Here is a 20,276-nt window from a genome sequence, read left to right on the forward strand (position 1 = left end):
TTTAATCTATCTCTAATTGTGGGGGAATTAATTCTGGGGGATTTATTCTGGGGCACTTAATCTATCTCTAATTCTGGGGGATTTAATCTGGGGGATTTAATTCTGGGGGATTTAATCTATCTCTAATTCTGGGAGATTTAATCTATCTCTAATTCTGGGGTAATTAATCTTTCTCTAATTCTGGGGTAATTCATCTTTCTCTAATTATGAGGGATTTAATCTATCTCTAATTCTGGGAGATTTAATCTTTCTCTAATTATGTGGGATTTAATCTATCTCTAATTCTGGGAGATTTAATCTATCTCTAATTCTGGGGAAATTCATCTTTCTCCAATTATGTGGGATTTAATCTATCTCTAATTCTGGGGTAATTAATCTATCTCTAATTCTGGGGTAATTCATCTTTCTCTAATTATGTGGGATTTAATCTCTCTAATTCTGGGGGATTTAATCTATCTCTAATTCTGGGGGATTTCATCTATCTCTAATTCTGGGGTAATTCATCTTTCTCTAATTATGTGGGATTTAATCTTTCTCTAATTCTGGGGGATTTAATCTATCTCTAATTCTGGGAGATTTAATCTATCTCTAATTCTGGGGGATTTAATCGATCTCTAATTCTGGGGGATTTAATCTATCTCTAATTACAGGGGAATGAATCAATTTCTAATTCTGGGCGATTTAATCTATCTCTAATTCTGGGAGATTAAATCTATCTCTAATTCTGGGGGATTTAATCTATCTCTAATTCTGGGGGATTTAATCTATCTCTAATTCTGGGGTAATTAATCTTTCTCTAATTATGTGGGATTTAATCTTTCTCTAATTCTGGGGGATTTAATCTATCTCTAATTCTGGGGGATTTAATCTATCTCTAATTCTGGGGGATTTAATCTATCTCTAATTCTGGGGGATTTAATCTATCTCTAATTCTGGGGTAATTAATCTTTCTCTAATTATGTGGGATTTAATCTTTCTCTAATTCTGGGGGATTTAATCTATCTCTAATTCTGGGAGATTTAATCTGTCTCTAATTCTGGGGGATTTAATCTATCTGTAATTCTGGGGGATTTAATCTATCTCTAGTTGCGGGGGAATGAATCTATCTCTAATTCTGGGGGATTTAATCTATCTCTAATTGTGGGGGAATTCATCTATCTGTAATTCTAGGGGATTTAATCTATCTCTACTTCTGGGGAATTTAATCTTTCTCTAATTCTGGGGGGATTGAATCTTTCTCTAATTCTGGGGGCTTTAGTCTTTCTCTAATTCTGGGGGATTTAATCTTTCTTTAATTCTGGGGGATTTAATTCTGGGGGATTTAATCTATCTCTAATTCTGGGGGATTTAATCTGGGGGATTTAATTCTGGGGGATTTAATATATCTCTAATTCTGGGAGATTTAATCTATCTCTAATTCTGGGGTAATTAATCTTTCTCTAATTATGTGGGATTTAATCTTTCTCTAATTCTGGGGGATTTAATCTAACTCTAATTCTGGGAGATTTAATCTATGTCTAATTCTGGGGGATTTAATCTGGGGGATTTAATTCTGGGGGATTTAATCTATCTCTAATTCTGGGGGATTTAATCTTTCTCTAATTCTGGGTGATTTAATCTATCTCTCCTTCTGGGGAATTTAATCTTTCTCTAATTCTGGGGGGATTGAATCTTTCTCTAATTCTGGGGGATTTAGTCTTTCTCTAATTCTGGGGTATTTAATCTTTCTTTAATTCTGGGGGATTTAATCTATCTCTAATTGTGGGGGAATTAATTCTGGGGGATTTATTCTGGGGCACTTAATCTATCTCTAATTCTGGGGGATTTAATCTGGGGGATTTAATTCTGGGGGATTTAATCTATCTCTAATTCTGGGAGATTTAATCTATCTCTAATTCTGGGGTAATTAATCTTTCTCTAATTCTGGGGTAATTCATCTTTCTCTAATTATGAGGGATTTAATCTATCTCTAATTCTGGGAGATTTAATCTTTCTCTAATTATGTGGGATTTAATCTATCTCTAATTCTGGGAGATTTAATCTATCTCTAATTCTGGGGAAATTCATCTTTCTCCAATTATGTGGGATTTAATCTATCTCTAATTCTGGGGTAATTAATCTATCTCTAATTCTGGGGTAATTCATCTTTCTCTAATTATGTGGGATTTAATCTCTCTAATTCTGGGGGATTTAATCTATCTCTAATTCTGGGGGATTTCATCTATCTCTAATTCTGGGGTAATTCATCTTTCTCTAATTATGTGGGATTTAATCTTTCTCTAATTCTGGGGGATTTAATCTATCTCTAATTCTGGGAGATTTAATCTATCTCTAATTCTGGGGGATTTAATCGATCTCTAATTCTGGGGGATTTAATCTATCTCTAATTACAGGGGAATGAATCAATTTCTAATTCTGGGGGATTTAATCTATCTCTAATTCTGGGAGATTAAATCTATCTCTAATTCTGGGGGATTTAATCTATCTCTAATTCTGGGGGATTTAATCTATCTCTAATTCTGGGGTAATTAATCTTTCTCTAATTATGTGGGATTTAATCTTTCTCTAATTCTGGGGGATTTAATCTATCTCTAATTCTGGGGGATTTAATCTATCTCTAATTCTGGGGGATTTAATCTATCTCTAATTCTGGGGGATTTAATCTATCTCTAATTATGGGGGATTTAATCTATCTCTAATTGTGGGGGAATTAATCCATCTCTAATTATGGGGGATTTAATCTATCTCCAATTCTGGGGTACAGTAATTAATCTTTCTCCAATTATGTGGGATTTAATCTATCTCTAATTCTGGGGTAATGAATCTATCTCTAATTCTGGGGTAATTAATCTATCTCTAATTCTGGGGTAATTAATCTATCTCTAATTCTGGGGTAATGAATCTCTCTCTATTTCTGAGCGAATTGATCAATCTGTATTTCTGAGAAAATTAATCGATCTTTAATTCCGAAGGAATTAATCAATCCGTATTTCTGAATGAATTATCTTTTTTTTGTTGGTTTATTGAGACAATGATCACATAAGCCGGAGTTATGCTTCTACGAAGATGCACGTAAGCGTCTCTGCATAGCTATGCAGAGAAGGGGTTTATGGGTAACCGTAGCCCGCATAGGCTCGCCGAGGGGTCGATGCGCACCCCTCCAAAATCTCAACAATGCGTCGCACGTAGCTGTGGTCATGTGCGTCAAACAAACGCTGATTGGTTGAGCAGGGAAGTATATCTGGTAGCATTGAGGGTTGGGCCCAGACCCAAATCCGGAACTAAAACAAAGAACCAAAACATTCAAACAGAATGTTTACACTTTTACTGGAGGTGGAAACGGGTTTCCATTTCTGGGTGCTTCTCCATTTTCTGTACATTCTTTAGTTTTAGTAAATGTGACACTGCCCCGTACTGCACGCGTTAACGTTACATGCAAGTAAGTTGGCAAACACCCATGCGGACGTCTGCGGGCGACACCCGTGCATGTTTGCAGAAGCATAAATCAGCCTTTACACCTAACATACCTTGCCAGAGTGTGTGGGTAATGCATGTAGATCGTTGCTTTTCATTTGGTCTTTATCAACAAGTCCTACAAAGGAATTAAACATGAACGATCAATTAATATTGGAACATTCAATCAGCCTTTTTCCTTTTTTGAGCTCGAGCAAACGTTACAACGAGCTCAAAGTTTTGTTTGAAGACCAGCAGCTCCCTGAATGGTGCAACAAGACAGGTGTGTACAACAGTCACTGGCACAAAGGATGATTCTTATTGTCAGAAGGTCAAGAAAGAGGGACTCCTTAATGTAATAATAATGAATGCAAATTAAAATGTAGCTAGCAAATTGTGAAAGAAACGGATTTAAGTTTGTTTTTACAAAGGACGTTGCCATGAGATAATCACAAACAAGGGAATTTGAATGGAGAAATCACTTGATAACATATTGCTTGTGCTATGTTGCTATGAAAAAAAGGAGGTGTTAGTGCATGAGTGGTGTGTGACGACATGGTGTGTATATTACATCACTTTGCAGGAATATGAAAAAAACAAACTCAAAAAAGGATGTTTTAGTGCATGAGTGGTGTGCGACGACATGGTGTATATATTACATCACCTTGAGAGAATACTAAAAAAAAAACTCAAAAACGAAGTGTTAGTGCATGAATGGTGTGCGACAACATGGTGTATATATTACATCACCTTGCGGGAATACCAAAAAAAAAAATCTCAAAAAAGAAAGTGTTAGTGCATGAGTGGTGTGGTGTGCAGTGACACTGTGTGTGCATTACATCACCTTGCGGAAATACTTTTAAAAAACAAGAGAAAAATGACCACAGTGTGATCACCAGCTGCGACGTGTAGAATCATGAGGATATCCGTTGCAATATGCGCTACCAAATTCGACCAGTCATTAAATTATACGCATGCACCAGCGTCTTTTTGTCTTTCAGTTCTGGTCTTGTCCTTTGTTTTGCGACGCATCATGCTTCATCAACTGATTACATATAATGTATGGACGTGAATGTTATTTCTGTTAATGTTAATCTTAATTCATTAATGTTATTTATTAATGTTAATTCTGGGTGGCAGAGGGATAATTTGAAACGGGCTTGGTCGGTAGGGGAAGTCCGAGTGTATGCGCATGCGCTTTTCAAAAAGGCACCCCAACAACAAGAACAACAACGCGGTCCTCTCATAGAGATGCTCGTCGCAGCTAAAAACTCAAAAAAGGAAGTGTTAGGACAGGAGTGGTGTGCGACGACATGTTGTGTATATTACATCGCCTTGTGGGAATACTTCCGCTCTAGCAGGGAACATGGCCTTAAAATGCATGTTGTTGTTGTTGTGTTGTGGGAATACTTGAAGAAAAAAAATTCTAGAGTGTACATAATCATTAGCTCATAGAAGAGAAGCATCACGACAAACGTCTTTTATAAGTTCCGAAATATATTACAACAAATTATCATGTAGAGCTGTAGGAATTGAACGTGAAAGATTAAAAAGGGTCTCCTTACTCCTGTTCGGTATCATCTCCATCGCTCCATATGGAGGAGCCAGGATTCCTGCCAAGTATTGTCGATATTTCTGCAAACATGATGCAAGAACACAAATGAATGTGGTTTCTTAAGCAGACAAAGTGCTATACGATTCCAATGTAATGATTTGTTTTGAAGTATTCTTTCTTCTACATTATGTAGTCCATATAAATAGGGCTACGGAGTGTGGGATCTGCCTTAAGTGGACCCATAAATGGGAAGGAGTCAGATATTGATGAGCTGGCAGGGCATGACCAAGGTGGGATCAAAGGACAGGAAGTTTGTTTTACAAGTGGAAATACCAACTGGTTTTCTACAAAGCCCTGTGAAAGTTTGGTGTCTCCATCTGCAATTATTGCCATAGACCTGTTGGGTGGCCTGCTTGCCAGTCCTGCCTTTTCCCATTGGGTAGTTTGGACCAAAAAGTGGATGCACGTCTAACCCAGGTTTCCACCAAAAGGTAGATGTACGTTTAACCCAGGTTTATACCAAAAGGTGGATGCACGTTTAACCCAGGATTATACCAAAAGGTGGATGCACGTTTCACCCAGGATTATACCAACAGGTGGATGCACATTTAAACCAGTATTATACCAAAAGGTGGATGCACGTTTAATCCAGGATTATACCAAAAGGTGGATGCACATTTAAACCAGGATTATACCAAAAGGTGGATGCACGTTTAACCCAGGTTTCCACCAAAAGGTAGATGCACGTCTAACCCAGGTTTCCACCAAAAGGTAGATGCACGTCTAACCCAGGTTTCCACCATAAGGTGGATGCACGTTTAAACCCAGGTTTATACCAAAAGGTGGATGCACATTTAACCCAGGTTTCCACCATAAGGTGGATGCACGTTTAAACCCAGGTTTATACCAAAAGGTGGATGCAAATTTAACCCAGGATTATACCAAAAGGTGGATGCACATTTAACCCAGATTTGGACAAAAATGTGGATGCACGTCTAACCCAGGTTTCCACCAAAAGGTGGATGCACGTTTAACCCAGGCTTATACCAAAAGATGGATGCACATTTAACCCAGGTTTCCACCAAAAGGTGGAAGCACATTTACCGCAGGATTATACCAAAAGGTGGATGCACATTTAACCCAGGATTACACCAAAAGGTGGATGCACATTTAACCCAGGATTATACCAAAAGGTGGATGCACATTTAACCCAGGATTATACCAAAAGGTGGATGCACATTTAACCCAGGATTATACCAAAAGGTGGATGCACGTTTAACCCAGGATTATACCAAAAGGTGGATGCACGTTTAACCCAGGATTATACCAAAAGGTGGATGAACATTTAACCCAGGATTATACCAAAAGGTGGATGCACATTTAACCCAGGATTATACCAAAAGGTGGATGCACATTTAACCCAGGTTTCCACCAAAAGGAGGATGCGCATTTAACCCAGGATTATACCATAAGGTGGATGCACATTTAACCCAGGATTATACCAAAAGGTGGATGCACATTTAACCCAGGATTATACCAAAACGTGGATGCACATTTAACCCAGGTTTCCACAAAAAGGAGGATGCGCATTTAACCCAGGATTATACCAAAAGGTGGATGCACGTTTAACCCAGGATTATACCAAAAGGTGGATGCACATTTACCCCAGGATTATACCAAAAGGTGGATGCACATTTAACCCAGGATTATACCAAAAGGTGGATGCACATTTAACCCAGGATTATACCAAAAGGTGGATGCACATTTAACCCAGGATTATACCAAAAGGTGGATGCACATTTAACCCAGGATTATACCAAAAGGTGGATGCACATTTAACCCAGGATTATACCAAAAGGTGGATGCACGTTTAACCCAGGATTATACCAAAAGGTGGATGCACATTTAACCCAGGATTATACCAAAAGGTGGATGCACATTTAACCCAGGATTATACCAAAATGTGGATGCACATTTACCCCCAGGATTATACCAAAAGGTGGATGCACATTTACCCCAGGATTATACCAATAGGTGGATGCACATTTAACCCAGGATTATACCAAAATGTGGATGCACATTTAACCCAGGTTTGGACCAAAATGTGGATGCACATTTAACCCAGGATTATACCAAAAGATGGATGCACATTTACCCCAGGATTATACCAAAAGGAGGATGCACATTTAACCCAGGATTATACCATAAGGTGGATGCACATTTAACCCAGGTTTCCACCAAAAGGAGGATGCGCATTTAACCCAGGATTATACCAAAAGGAGGATGCACATTTAACCCAGGATTATACCATAAGGTGGATGCACATTTAACCCAGGTTTCCACCAAAAGGAGGATGCGCATTTAACCCAGGATTATACCAAAAGGAGGATGCGCATTTAAACCAGGATTATACCAAAAGGTGGATGCACATTTACCCCAGGATTATACCAAAATGTGGATGCACATTTAACCCAGGTTTGGACCAAAATGTGGATGCACATTTAACCCAGGATTATACCAAAAGGTGGATGCACATTTACCCCAGGATTATACCAAAATGTGGATGCACATTTAACCCAGGTTTGGACCAAAATGTGGATGCGCATTTAAACCAGGATTATACCAAAAGGTGGATGCACATTTAACCCAGGATTATACCAAAATGTGGATGCACATTTAACCCAGGTTTGGACCAAAATGTGGATGCACATTTAACCCAGGATTATACCAAAAGATGGATGCACATTTACCCCAGGATTATACCAAAAGGTGGATGCACATTTAACCCAGGATTATACCAAAAGGTGGATGCACATTTAACCCAGGATTATACCAAAAGGAGGATGCGCATTTAAACCAGGATTATACCAAAAGGTGGATGCACATTTACCCCAGGATTATACCAAAAGGTGGATGCACATTTACCCCAGGATTATACCAATAGGTGGATGCACATTTATCCCAGGATTATACCAAAATGTGGATACACATTTAACCCAGGATTATACCAAAAGATGGATGCACATTTACCCCAGGATTATACCAAAAGGTGGTGCACATTTAACCCAGGATTATACCAAAATGTGGATACACATTTAACCCAGGATTATACCAAAAGATGGATGCACATTTAACCCAGGATTATACCAAAAGATGGATGCACATTTACCCCAGGATTATACCAAAAGGTGGATGCACATTTAACCCAGGATTATACCAAAAGGTGGATGCACGTTTAACCCAGGATTATACCAAAAGGTGGATGCACATTTACCCCAGGATTATACCAAAAGGTGGATGCACATTTAACCCAGGATTATACCAAAAGACCACTCCATATTCTACCAATCCAACTGCTCTCTCCCTCCCACTCCATATTCTACCAATCCCACTGCTCTCTCCCTTCCACTCCATACTTCACTCGACCAATCCCACTGCTCTCTCCCTCCCACTCCATATTCTACCAATCCCACTGCTCTCTCCCTCCCACTCCATATTCTACCAATCCCACTGCTCTCTCCCTCCCACTCCATATTCTACCAATCCCACTGCTCTCTCCCTCCCACTCCATATTCTACCAATCCCACTGCTCTCTCCCTCCCACTCCATATTCTACCAATCCCACTGCTCTCTCCCTCCCACTCCATATTCTACCAATCCCACTGCACTCTCCCTCCCACTCCATACTTCACTCGACCAATCCCACTGCTCTCTCCCTCCCACTCCATATTCTACCAATCCAACTGCTCTCTCCCTCCCACTCCATATTCTACCAATCCCACTGCTCTCTCCCTTCCACTCCATATTTCACTCGACCAATCCCACTGCTCTCTCCCTCCCACTCCATATTCGACCAATCCCACTGCTCTCTCCCTTCCACTCCATACTTCACTCGACCAATCCCACTGCTCTCTCCCTCCCACTCCATATTCTACCAATCCCACTGCTCTCTCCCTTCCACTCCATACTTTACTCGACCAATCCCACTGCTCTCTCCCTCCCACTCCATATTCGATCAATCCCACTGCTCTCTCCCTTCCACTCCATACGTCACTCGACCAATCCCACTGCTCTCTCCCTCCCACTCCATATTCGACCAATCCCACTGCTCTCTCCATTCCACTCCACCAATCCCACTGCTCTCTCCCTCCCGCTCCATATTCGACCAATCCCACTGCTCTCTCCCTCCCGCTCCATATTCGACCAATCCCACTGCTCTCTCCCTCCCACTCCATATTCTACCAATCCCACTGCTCTCTCCCTTCCACTCCATACTTCACTCGACCAATCCCACTGCTCTCTCCCTCCCACTCCATATTCTACCAATCCCACTGCTCTCTCCCTCCCACTCCATATTCTACCAATCCCACTGCTCTCTCCCTCCCACTCCATACAGAGAGACTGAGCTGTCGCCCGCAGACAGGGAGACTGAGCGGGACAGGGAGACTGAGCGGGACAGGGAGACTGAGCGGGACAGGGAGACTGAGCGGGACAGGGAGACTGAGCGGGACAGAGAGACTGAGCGGGACAGAGAGACTGAGCGGGACAGGGAGACTGAGCGGGACAGGGAGACTGAGCGGGACAGGGAGACGGAGCGGGACAGGGAGACGGAGCGGGACAGGGAGACGGGGCGGCACAGGGAGACGGAGCTTTTTCACGTGTACTTACTTGTACACGGGTACTTACTTTTTCACGTGACTAATTTTGGGAATGCTCCTCACCGTGAATGGAACATCCATCTTTGGGAATGCTCCTCACCATGAATTGAACATCCATCTTTGGGAATGCTCCTCACGGTGAATGGAACATCCATCTTTGGGAATAAACCAATAAACCAACAAAGCTCGGTCAGGGACTGTCGCCCGCACCTTTGGAGGCAGGATATAGTGCATTATTAATTTACTAGCGGGGTCACCCGTGGGAATCCCACGGGCATGGATGTGTGTGACATTTCGACATATTGAGTTATATGCTGCACATTCATTTTTACAAAATGGTTACTGGCAAGTCATCAGATCCAGAAATGGTGTGATGAACACAATTTATTTATTTCACATAATATGTGACCCCTCACTCCTCTCCACCTGACACTCTCCTGTCTCCACCTGACACTCTCCTGTCTCCACCTGACACTCTCCTCTCTCCACCTAGCACTCCTCTCCTCTCCAAACCCTCAGATCCCTCTCCTTTCCAATCCCTCACCTCTCCAATCCCTCACACTCCTCTCCTCTCCAATCCTTCACACGCCTCTCCAATCGCGCCTCACACTCCTCTCCAATCGCGCCTCACACTCCTCTCCAATCGCGCCTCACACTCCTCTCCAATTGTGCCTCACACTCCTCTCCAATCGTGCCTCACACTCCCCTCCAATCACGCCTCACATTCCTCTCCAATCGTGCCTCACACTCCTCTCCAATCGCGCCTCACACTCCTCTCCAATCGCGCCTCACTCGCCTCTCCAATCGGCTTTCCCCGTCTCGTTTCTCTCCTTTTTCTCCCGTCTCGTTCTTTTTCTTGCTCCAAATCGGCCCGTCGGAATCGGAAATCGGCCCGTCTCGCCCGTCGGAATCGGAAATCGGCCCGTCTTGCTTTTGTGCTTGTGCGTAAATAAATTGTGTTCATGACACCATTTCTGGTGTTGGGCTAGCGGCTAGGGTGCCGGCTTAGGATCCTGGGTTCGAATCTCGGTCGATCGCCGAATTAATGCCAGGGGGGTTGACTCAGCCTGTCATCCTTCCGAGGTCGGCTAATTGAGTACCAGTTCACTGGTAATTCCCTGTTTGTCGTTGAAGGCGGCAAAAAGGGTTGGCGTCAGGAAGGGCATCCGGCCGTAAAACATTGCTTCAAAAAGGGGACAAAAAAACAACAACTACCACGGTCCCCGAAAAGGCCAACCCCCGCTTTGCGGGGAAAAATGGCCTCTAAACGGTTGTTTTTACACCATTTCTGGATCTGATGACTTGCCAGTAACCATTTTGTAAAAATGAATGTGCAGCATCTAACTCAATATGTCGAAATGTCACACACATCCATGCCCGTGGGATTCCCACGGGTGACCCCGCAAGTTTGCATTGACGTTCGTCGATGGACTCGTTCGCCCGTCTCATTCGTTTTCTTGCTACATCCTGTTCAAGTCTGCGTTCTTCATCGATCGTCTCATTCATTTTGGAAATAGAAGTTTCCACGCAGCGCATGAATTGTCACGATCCTCAAGAGGAATTTGTCTCGTAATCATCAAATGATAAATGGCAAGTAAATTATATTGTGGAAAATTAAAGATTTCAAATAAACCTATTTAAAGTGTATTCGCACATAACTAATTTTAAAAAACGAAGAAATATCTCTCGGTAATTTCCTGAAACATATTTTACTTCCGGCTAATAATGTTGAATTAAATAAAAACGAAGAAATATATGTCGGCATCATTGTTGACGTTTTTGTGACGACTGTCATCAAACGAAAAAGTAATATATCTTAACGGAAAAGCAAAAGCGAATTTTTAATATATATCGACACGTTGCCGTCGGTGTCATGTTGAGCAGTGTATGATACACCATGACGCGATTTTTAAAAATATATCTCTGCATTTTCCCGCGTGTGTGGAATGTTCTCAATTATTGCTGACACCGAGTCCAAAACCATCGATAAAAATGAAATCATATGGTGAGTTAGATTGGAGATAAAGGCGTGAGAGAGACTCAATGGCCTTGAAGTTGAAGTTACAGGCGTTTGAGAATTCATTTCGTTCTATAAACGGCAACTTTCATCGGATTTCCTTCCCGTTTTTTTTCAACCGAGTCGAAAACTATGTTAGCGACTGTGAAAAATGAAATGATATATCGAATTTTTAATATGTATCGACACGTTGCCGTCGGTGTCATGTTAGGCGGTGTATGATACACCATGACGCGATTTAAAAAAATATATCTGCATTTTCCCGCGTGTGTGGAATGTTCTCAATTATTGCTGACACCGACTCTAAAACCATCGATAAAAATGAAATCATATGGTGAGTTAGATTGGAGATAAAGGCGTGAGAGAGACTCAATGGCCTTGAAGTTACAGGCATTTGAGAATTCATTTCGTTCTATAAACGGCAACTTTCATCGGATTTTCTTCTCGTTTTTTTTCAACCGAGTCTAAAACTATGTTAGCGACTGTGAAAAATGAAATGATATATCGAATTTAAAATAGATATCGACACATTGCCGTCGGTGTCATGTTGGGCGGTGTATGATACACCATGACGCGATTTTAAAAAATATATCTCTGCATTTTCCCGCGTGTGTGGAATGTTTGTGGAAAATTAAAGATTTCAAATAAACCTATTTAAAGTGTATGCGCACATAACTAATAAAAAAAACGAAGAAATATCTCTCGGTAATTTCCTGAAACATATTTTACTTCCGGCTAATATGTTGAATGAAATAAAAACGAAGAAATATATGTCGGCATCATTGTTGACGTTTTTGTGACGACTATCATCAAACGAAATAGTAATATATCATAACGGAAAAGCAAAAGCGAATTTTTAATATATAATCGACACATTGCCGGCGGTGTCATGTTGGGCGGTGTATGATACACCATGACGCGATTTTAAAAAATATATCTCTGCATTTTCCCGCGTGTGTGGATTGTTCTCAATTATTGCTGACACCGAGTCTAAAAGTAAAACCATCGATAAAAATGAAATCATATGGTGAGTTAGATTGGAGATAAAGGCGTGAGAGAGACTCAATGGCCTTGAAGTTACAGGCCTTTGAGAATTCATTTCGTTCTATAAACGGCAACTTTCATCGGATTTTCTTCCCGTTTTTTTTCAACCGAGTCTAAAACTATGTTAGCGACTGTGAAAAATGAAATGATTTATCGAATTTGATTTGAAATAAAACTGGGGGAGAGCAAGACACCACGGGCCTACAAAACAGGACTCAAAGCTATGCGAGTTAATAAAATGGTGGATATTTGTTTATAGCCACTCCCAGAATGGGTGGAGCTATGGGTGGAGCTACTCTGCAAACCGAGTAAGCCACACCCCGGAGACACCCAACAGATAGACAGACAGACAGACAGAATCATCTACGGCTATTATAATATAGATGATATATAATGACGCTCGATTTTGGTGCACTGTTCGTGCCTTCAACCCGTATGACAGCCGCACATGACACTTACAGTTTCAGTGTGCCCGAGGACTACGACTGACGACTGACGTGACGAGTGACGAGTGACTATCCGAAGGGTGGTTCTTCTTCTTCTTCTTCCTCTTGGGGTCAACTTCCTGGATCTGGAACGGGAAGTGATATTTTTTTCTTTTATTCTTTCCTTTACCCTGTGGATGGTCCATCGATTTTATATATAATTATAAACCGAAGGGTTTTATATATATATATATATATATATATAAGTCCTTAAGGGTCAACGAGATTATTTAAATATCCTTCAAAAAAACAACAACATTTCATTTTATGGTCGTTGAATGTGACGTCACGACAAGGAACGGTGGACGATTTCAAATGCATAAATTCGCTTTTCAGTGATTAATTTATTGATTAATTGGTTTGGATTCAAAAGGGTGGAGGCCCGGGTGCCCGGGGCGTCCGCCCGGACGTCTTTAGCGTGAGGCTCATTTTCCGCGGCGCAACACCTGCGGGGGCCCAGGATCGAGGATTCGAACCTTTGCCGTTTACAGCTCTCGAGTCTCATCGTTGATACGTCATCGTGGCCTGCCTTAGCCCGGTGCACCACGACGCCTCCACCGATTGGAGTTCACTTAGAACATGCATTTAACCCCCATGTGATTGATCTAGTTAGGCAGCTTAGCAATAATTTCTGGGGGAACGACTTTACAAAACTACCATTTTTATTTTCGTGCTTATGGACCAAACTTTTACAAATAACACTGCATGTGATAGTCAGGTGGCTTAGCAACAATTTTTAGGCGTAATGTTACAAGCCGGACAAAAGTCCCAAATTTGGTATGGAGCTTCGTTTGGACCTATCAATTGATTTTAGCCTAGGAGCCATCCTGACCGTTTCAGATTTTCCAAGATGTTGGCCAAAATTCAAAATGCCACCAGCAAAACTGAAATATCATATATCTCTGGCTGTAGAAGTCACAGATAGACAAATGAGGTATCAAATCAGGGGTTTTTGAGGTCAGTGAAACTGATTCAGGGAAAGGTACATTTCATATGTCACTTATTTTCGAGATGACGTCCAAAATCCAATATGGCCACCAAGGAAAATCATACTATAATGCAAGGACTTGAAAAGTTTGTTCGCCTAAGGCTCAGGCATCGAAGGATGGATTAACTTGACACTTTGCACACCTATAGATATCGTTTTAGTGGGGCGGCTTAGCCCAAATATTCAAAAGAATTGTGCATTTTGTGATACAAGCACCAAATTTGGCACACTAGTAGACTATCATATTATGAAAAGATCTGGATATTGGGCCATCTCAGATTCAGAGATTTGATTTTTGCAAGATTTGCAGATTTTGCAAGCTGAGATTGCAACGCCAGGGACGGCCGACTCCTTCCTACGAGCTGCCCACGTCACCCGCACAAGAAGAGCTCATCAAATCACTGCAGCGGCACTGCACATCCTGCAACACCGTGCGTATGAACGCCACTGTATGACATATGCTGATGATGCAGAAGACCTGCCTGAGTTCGAAGACTGGTGTCACCAGAGAGGAGAAGACATTCCCAACTTTCAGTACTGGGCAACTGTGCTGGAACTAGAGATGTTGGTACTGGTCTACGTGCGTTCTCTGCGGCAGGCTTCATTCACGACGTACCTTGATGCCCTGACGGAACTGGTCCCATGGTTCCATGCCTTAGACCACACACACTATGCCAGGTGTGTCCCTGTTCACCTGAGGGACACGGTTGCACTCCCAATGAAGCACCCAGATGTAGCCAGAGAATTCAGGGCTGGCAACTTCACTGTATAGAAGACGAAGAAGGTGTTCTCTTCGATCCCAATCGAATCGAAATCTTGCAAAAATCAAATCTCTGAATCTGAGATGGCCCAATATCCAGATCTTTTCATAATATTGTTACAGACGCGGTTGTGGATGTTGGTCTACCGAGCGGTTTGGTATGACCGCGCCTGCACGTTTACCCGATTATACTCGAACGTTGACTAAGTCGCGCTATGCTAAATCAATGATGGAAAAGGACACAACGGCTGGGATTAAAATGACACGACACCAAGGGTTCAGTTCTCAAGACCTCCGGAGGAGGTTATAATATTGCGGAAGGTCAGATTACAGGAATGAGAGGGACAGCATAGAAAGACAGGCACTTAGACACACTCTTATATTAGCCCCGACAGACGACAGATAAACGGGACAAAACTGACTCACACGGGGATTGATGGCAAGGAAAGCGGGTAGTCGATGGCTCAAGGTGCACTCTTGGCTCAAGGACAGAATCGACCCGCTCCGGTCCAGAGATGCGAGAGGCCTCACTCAGCGCTCGAAGGTCGTGACTTGTCTTCTTCAGTCGGGGGCGCATCTCACGTCACGTCCGGTAAGTGGCTGCGTATATCCGGCGGGGAGTGACACACCCTCGGCTCGTTAGCTCCGCCCCAGATGGAATCGGCCCGTTGCTTCTCATTGGGTGCGTGCGGGGGGGTTACCGGCTCTGCCCTTGACGAGGGGCTGACAGGGAGCCCCTTCGTGGTAACCCCGTCGGAGCGCATGGTCATGGCGGCTAACCGAGCCGGTGTGAGGACGCACACTCCCCCGCGCCGCGCCGCCCCCATCTCCTCTGTTGTTGTAGTTGTAGTTGTTGTTGTAGTTGTTGTTGTTGTTGTTGTAGTTGTTGTTGTTGTTGTTGTAGTTGTTGTAGTTGTTGTTGTTGTTTCATGGGGAAGATGGGAGGAGGTAAGGGGAGGTCCTAAACTCACTACTGGTGCCATACGATCACATTCTGGTGCAACGAAGAGTCAGAATTAATGGAAACGAGTCCTTAACTGACATAGACTAAGAATAACTAGCAAGATGTCCCATAGTTGTCTACGTGAGATGCGGTGAACCTGGGCACGACATTTAATGGGGGAAAAAGGGGAAGGTCGGTTCTACAGAGTGTTATTTACAGGCAATGGGACTAGGGAATGGGGGATTGGGGATAGTTGGGGAGTATTGGGGAAATAGGGGAGTATTTACAAGCGGATATTGAGGCCAAGTCCCATATCCGCAACATTGCACCCTTCTCTACCCTCGGGGCGTCCCGACCCGATAAATTTTTACCTATTTTAGTGTGGCACTCAGATGTAGTTCCCTCTACTATTAACTCTACCCTGAGTGCGACAGTTTTACAGATATTCACAAATGAGTAAATATGTCCCCCTGCGACGTTGCACCCTTCTCCTCACAGAAACACACCCACAGGATAACCGAATCCGGAAAGAATTCGCAAACTAAACATACAGCCGGTAGGGAGCATTATTTACACAAGACTACGCTGATATTTACACTACGATCCAGGACCTGTTTTTGGAGGAACACATGCAGATGTTATGCATAGAGAGAGCACGCATGCCAGCATCGATACACCAACCCACGAGTGCTCTGTGGCCTTATGGCCTTTAATAATGTGCAGAGCACCCCTTCCAAGCATCAAAAGCACCACCCCATAACACAGTCAGCACCATCCGGTGCACCAATAAAGTGTTTATAAATCACCGGTGGTGTCGCAGCCGGCCGATGTTCTGCCGCTGGTCTTGCCTTCGTGTGGTGCACTTGGTGTTCTTGCCTCTTTCAAAAAAATAAAGAAAGGCGCCAACCGCGTCCATTTCTGTATTGTGGCCGTCAGGGGGCCAACTATAAGTGGTTCACCTTGTATGGCATAGGTGCCACGTTGACCCATAGGTCCATCCACGGGTGGTGCTTGGCCGCAAAAGAACTGCGGTCCATTGTGGGTGGCCACCAACATTGCGGTCCATATGGTGTATCGATCCAGGCAGCAAGCAGCGAAAGTGCAGGCCCACAACTGCGTAGCCAGCACCTCTCTCTCCTCTCTCTCTACCCCAAAGCCAGATCCTCAGAGGTGGGAGACAAAAGAAGCAGACAAGTGAGTAAGGTGGTAAGGGCGCAAAAGTGCACGCAATGTAAGGTAATGCACACTGGGGGCACATGGGAACCAGGTGAGACAGGTACGTTCCTACCGTACGCCCCCCCCCCCCACCAGGTAACCTACATGGCCCCTCCCTTACCCCTTACTGTATCCACAAAACACAACACTACCCATAAACATCTACTTTACAAATCAACAAACGTCCCTACTGTCTTCCCCGTTCCTCCCATATACCAAATTCGTCTTCTCTCCCTCTTAACCAATCAAATTTGCCATTTTCAACTCATCAAAATTTGCCATTACCAATTCATCATCAGTCCCTCCTAGGGAGGGAGAGATGGAATCACCCCAATGTCTCATCCACGTCGTGATGCGTCTCACCAATCCACACAGCAATTCTCATTTCCTGCACACAGAACAAAGAAAACACAGGTGTGGAGTCATCATCATCACCACAGGTAAGTGGCTGCGTATGGTGCGACAGGTTCATCAATCCTAACTATTTCCTAAATGACTTTAACAACTTTACACTACCCGGGGTCTTTCTCCGGCCAAACCATTGGCCCTCTTACACTATGGGTTCTAAAAACCAATTCCCATTGGCCAAACTGTGGTGCTTTTCAATTTGGGGTCTCACTCCCCCGATTCATCTCCCGGTGCCCTCGCACAATTTCTGGGCTGTGGCGTGTACCTCTCCCAGTGGGTCTACCCACCTGCACACCTCCACCACTGCAGTTGCCTCCGAGCTTACCTGCTCCTTACCCTAACCTAACTACCTGGGGAAGGCCCTCTGGCGCTCTCCCCACTCGGTGCCCTCTCTGGCACTGGGCTGCCCGATCCACACCCGGGATCCTCAGGCACCCACTCACAACTATCGGCTCCCAGAGCCCACCTGCGGCCTCACCTGGCCGACATCCTCACAGTGGTGGAGTGCCCAACCAACTACACACACTAACAGGCTACACGCCCAGCCATTTCCACAACACTAATGCACCCATCCAAATACCATTCTGTCACCCGCACCACAGATGCCAATATCCAACCACAATTTACCTATACCCTCTACCTAACACTTACACTACCCGCCCCGGGTACTCGTGAAAGGGGTCCACTCTTCCCCCATCCACACCTTCGCACCATGCACACCACTCCGTACCAATTACTCCAACTCTCTCCACACACCTTTACTTGCACACCTGTGCTCTCACACCTGGTGCCACCTGCACCCTTCTCTCCCCAAGCGCATTCGCGCTGATCCACAACACTCACTACTCACACACTGCTCCACACACCTGTCCAGTTGCACACCTGTGCAATCACACCTGTTCAATTCTCACACAGCATCATCTCACCTAACTACTCCCCTCTGAAACTTGCGCTTCCCAGTCGTCCCTTTAAACTATTGCGCTCCCACGTCATTATCATCCACACTAATCTACCTGCGTCCCCACTACAGGTATCAGTCACTAACTAAACTTAACGTCACCTAATGTCATCTTCGCTAGATCCCTACAATATAACCTAACCCACCCGGGCTAGTTTTCACTGCCATCAACCCCATAAGCTATTGCGCATTTGCCCCCACCTATGGGAAGGGTGGCAGGGATGCCAGCCTTACCCACCGGGCCCATCGCTCACTACCAATTTCGCACATCAAATTTCAACAAATTAAAAATTTGCCAATCACTACCCATCATCTGCCAATCACTACTGCCAATCCCTTGCCAATCATCAAATTTTGTTTTTCTCTAATTTTGGGTCCAAAACACTAACCTCATCACCCAGTCTACTCACTAATGCCTCTCGATGCGCCAATTCCTGTCCAAAGCCCGGCTTCGTAAAGCCAAGCCATGAATGCGGGTTGTTCTGCGCCAGCGGCTGGATGCGTCCGGCATTCGGGGCAGGGACGGGGGCTTACCCGGGCCGAGATCCCACGCACCATCTCGGCGTGGAGCCATCCAATGTCCCGATCTCGACCTGCCGGAATGCCTCAACAAAAAGTGGTCGCCATGACGACCCTTTCTATCGGGCTGCCCGCTCCGCCTAGTGGAGCACGGACGCGGCCGTTCAAAGCGAGGCCCAGCACGCACCGAGGGCCCGATTCGGCTAAAAGTCGACCTAAACTCTACCCCGTCTAACGTCGATGCTTCACCTGGACGCTTACACCCCGCGGCCCGTTCCTTGCTCACACATCCAGCCGTTTCCATGCTCCTCGTACCTTTCCTTACACACCTCGGTACACCCATTCCACTCACAGCCTTGGTCACACACCTGACCACCGAACACTTTGGCACACATTCGTTGGTCGCACACCTCACCAACACACCTCTTCGCGCCCCCTCCTCTGTGACAATCACAGGTGTGCTCTCATTCGCACACCCAACCACGTGCCTCACTACCAATTCCAGCGTGCATTCCCACTCACGCTCTACCATTCCAGATGTGCATCCTTCCATCCCAGGTGTACATCCTCGCTCACCTGTCACAACCAACTCACTAACTCACTCTCCTTGTCACTCTCACTACTCTCACCTCCATTCTTGACAGCGCACTCACCCTTACTCTTGACAGCGCACTCTTTCCTCATGCACCTGTCCGTCACACACCTTTCTCGCGCACACTCTCCCGTTACACCCTCTGTAACACTCACCACACCGCGCTTCCATGTGCTCCCTCGCACACGCGCTACGACCGACTCATTCTCGCCAGCACACTCACTCCTTGGCACGCACTTTTTCCTCACACACCCCAGAGTCGGACTTTCTCGCACACCTCCTTTTTCGCACACCAGACCTGTCGCACACTTCACCAACGGCCTCTCACGAACACCCGGGTCTATCTCGACCCCCAAGCTTCTTAAATCCCCTGGCGCATCATACGCACGACCATATTGGTCACCACTTACACCGGGTCCTCTTCCTTTTCGCTTCTCCTCCATCACCTGCGAATCCCTCATCCGGTTAATGAGCACATCATCACGATCCAAACACAGACTTTGGACCAATTCTTTTATCTCCTCTTTTATCTCCTTCTTATCCTCTCTCCGTCGCTTCTTAATTTCGCTCACCCCTTCTTCCACTTCTTCTAATTTCTGCTTCACCTCTTTTATTCCCCGGTACGTCTCCTCAAGCTCGTCCTCTAAGGCTACCTTGACCGTTTCCAGGTGCGTCCTCACC

General features: G+C 44.4%; 2 protein-coding genes across 10 annotated transcripts in view; both read right to left on the minus strand.

Moving 5' to 3' along the window:
• The window catches only part of LOC137418586 (uncharacterized), a 156,580-nt gene extending 143,335 nt beyond the window's left edge, over positions 1-13,245 (minus strand). For 6 of the 9 annotated variants that reach the window (XR_013621104.1, XR_013621102.1, XR_013621103.1 and 3 more), the window contains exons 1-3: positions 9,695-9,870; positions 5,019-5,088; positions 3,528-3,592 (exon numbers count right to left, since the gene is read on the minus strand). Coding sequence is in view for 1 of the 9 variants with exons in the window: in XM_078766818.1 (XP_078622944.1) it covers positions 5,019-5,088; positions 9,730-9,784 (125 nt within the window). In the remaining 8 variants the exon portion in view is untranslated. Of the gene's footprint in view, positions 1-3,527; positions 3,593-5,018; positions 5,089-9,694; positions 9,871-13,186 lie in introns of those variants that run through there. The other 3 variants (XM_078766818.1, XM_078766817.1, XR_013621101.1) reach the window with 3 other exon arrangements.
• Position 13,246: 1 nt separating this feature from the next.
• The window catches only part of LOC137437374 (uncharacterized), a 41,594-nt gene continuing 34,564 nt past the window's right edge, over positions 13,247-20,276 (minus strand). Inside the window, exon 4 of the transcript XR_013621106.1 lies at positions 13,247-13,298. The gene's annotated coding sequence lies outside the window, so the exon portion shown is untranslated. The remainder of the gene's footprint in view (positions 13,299-20,276) is intronic.

This window comes from Myxine glutinosa, chromosome 12, assembly GCF_964187855.1.
Source record: "Myxine glutinosa chromosome 12, kmMyxGlut1.1, whole genome shotgun sequence".
NCBI lineage: Eukaryota > Metazoa > Chordata > Myxini > Myxiniformes > Myxinidae > Myxine > Myxine glutinosa.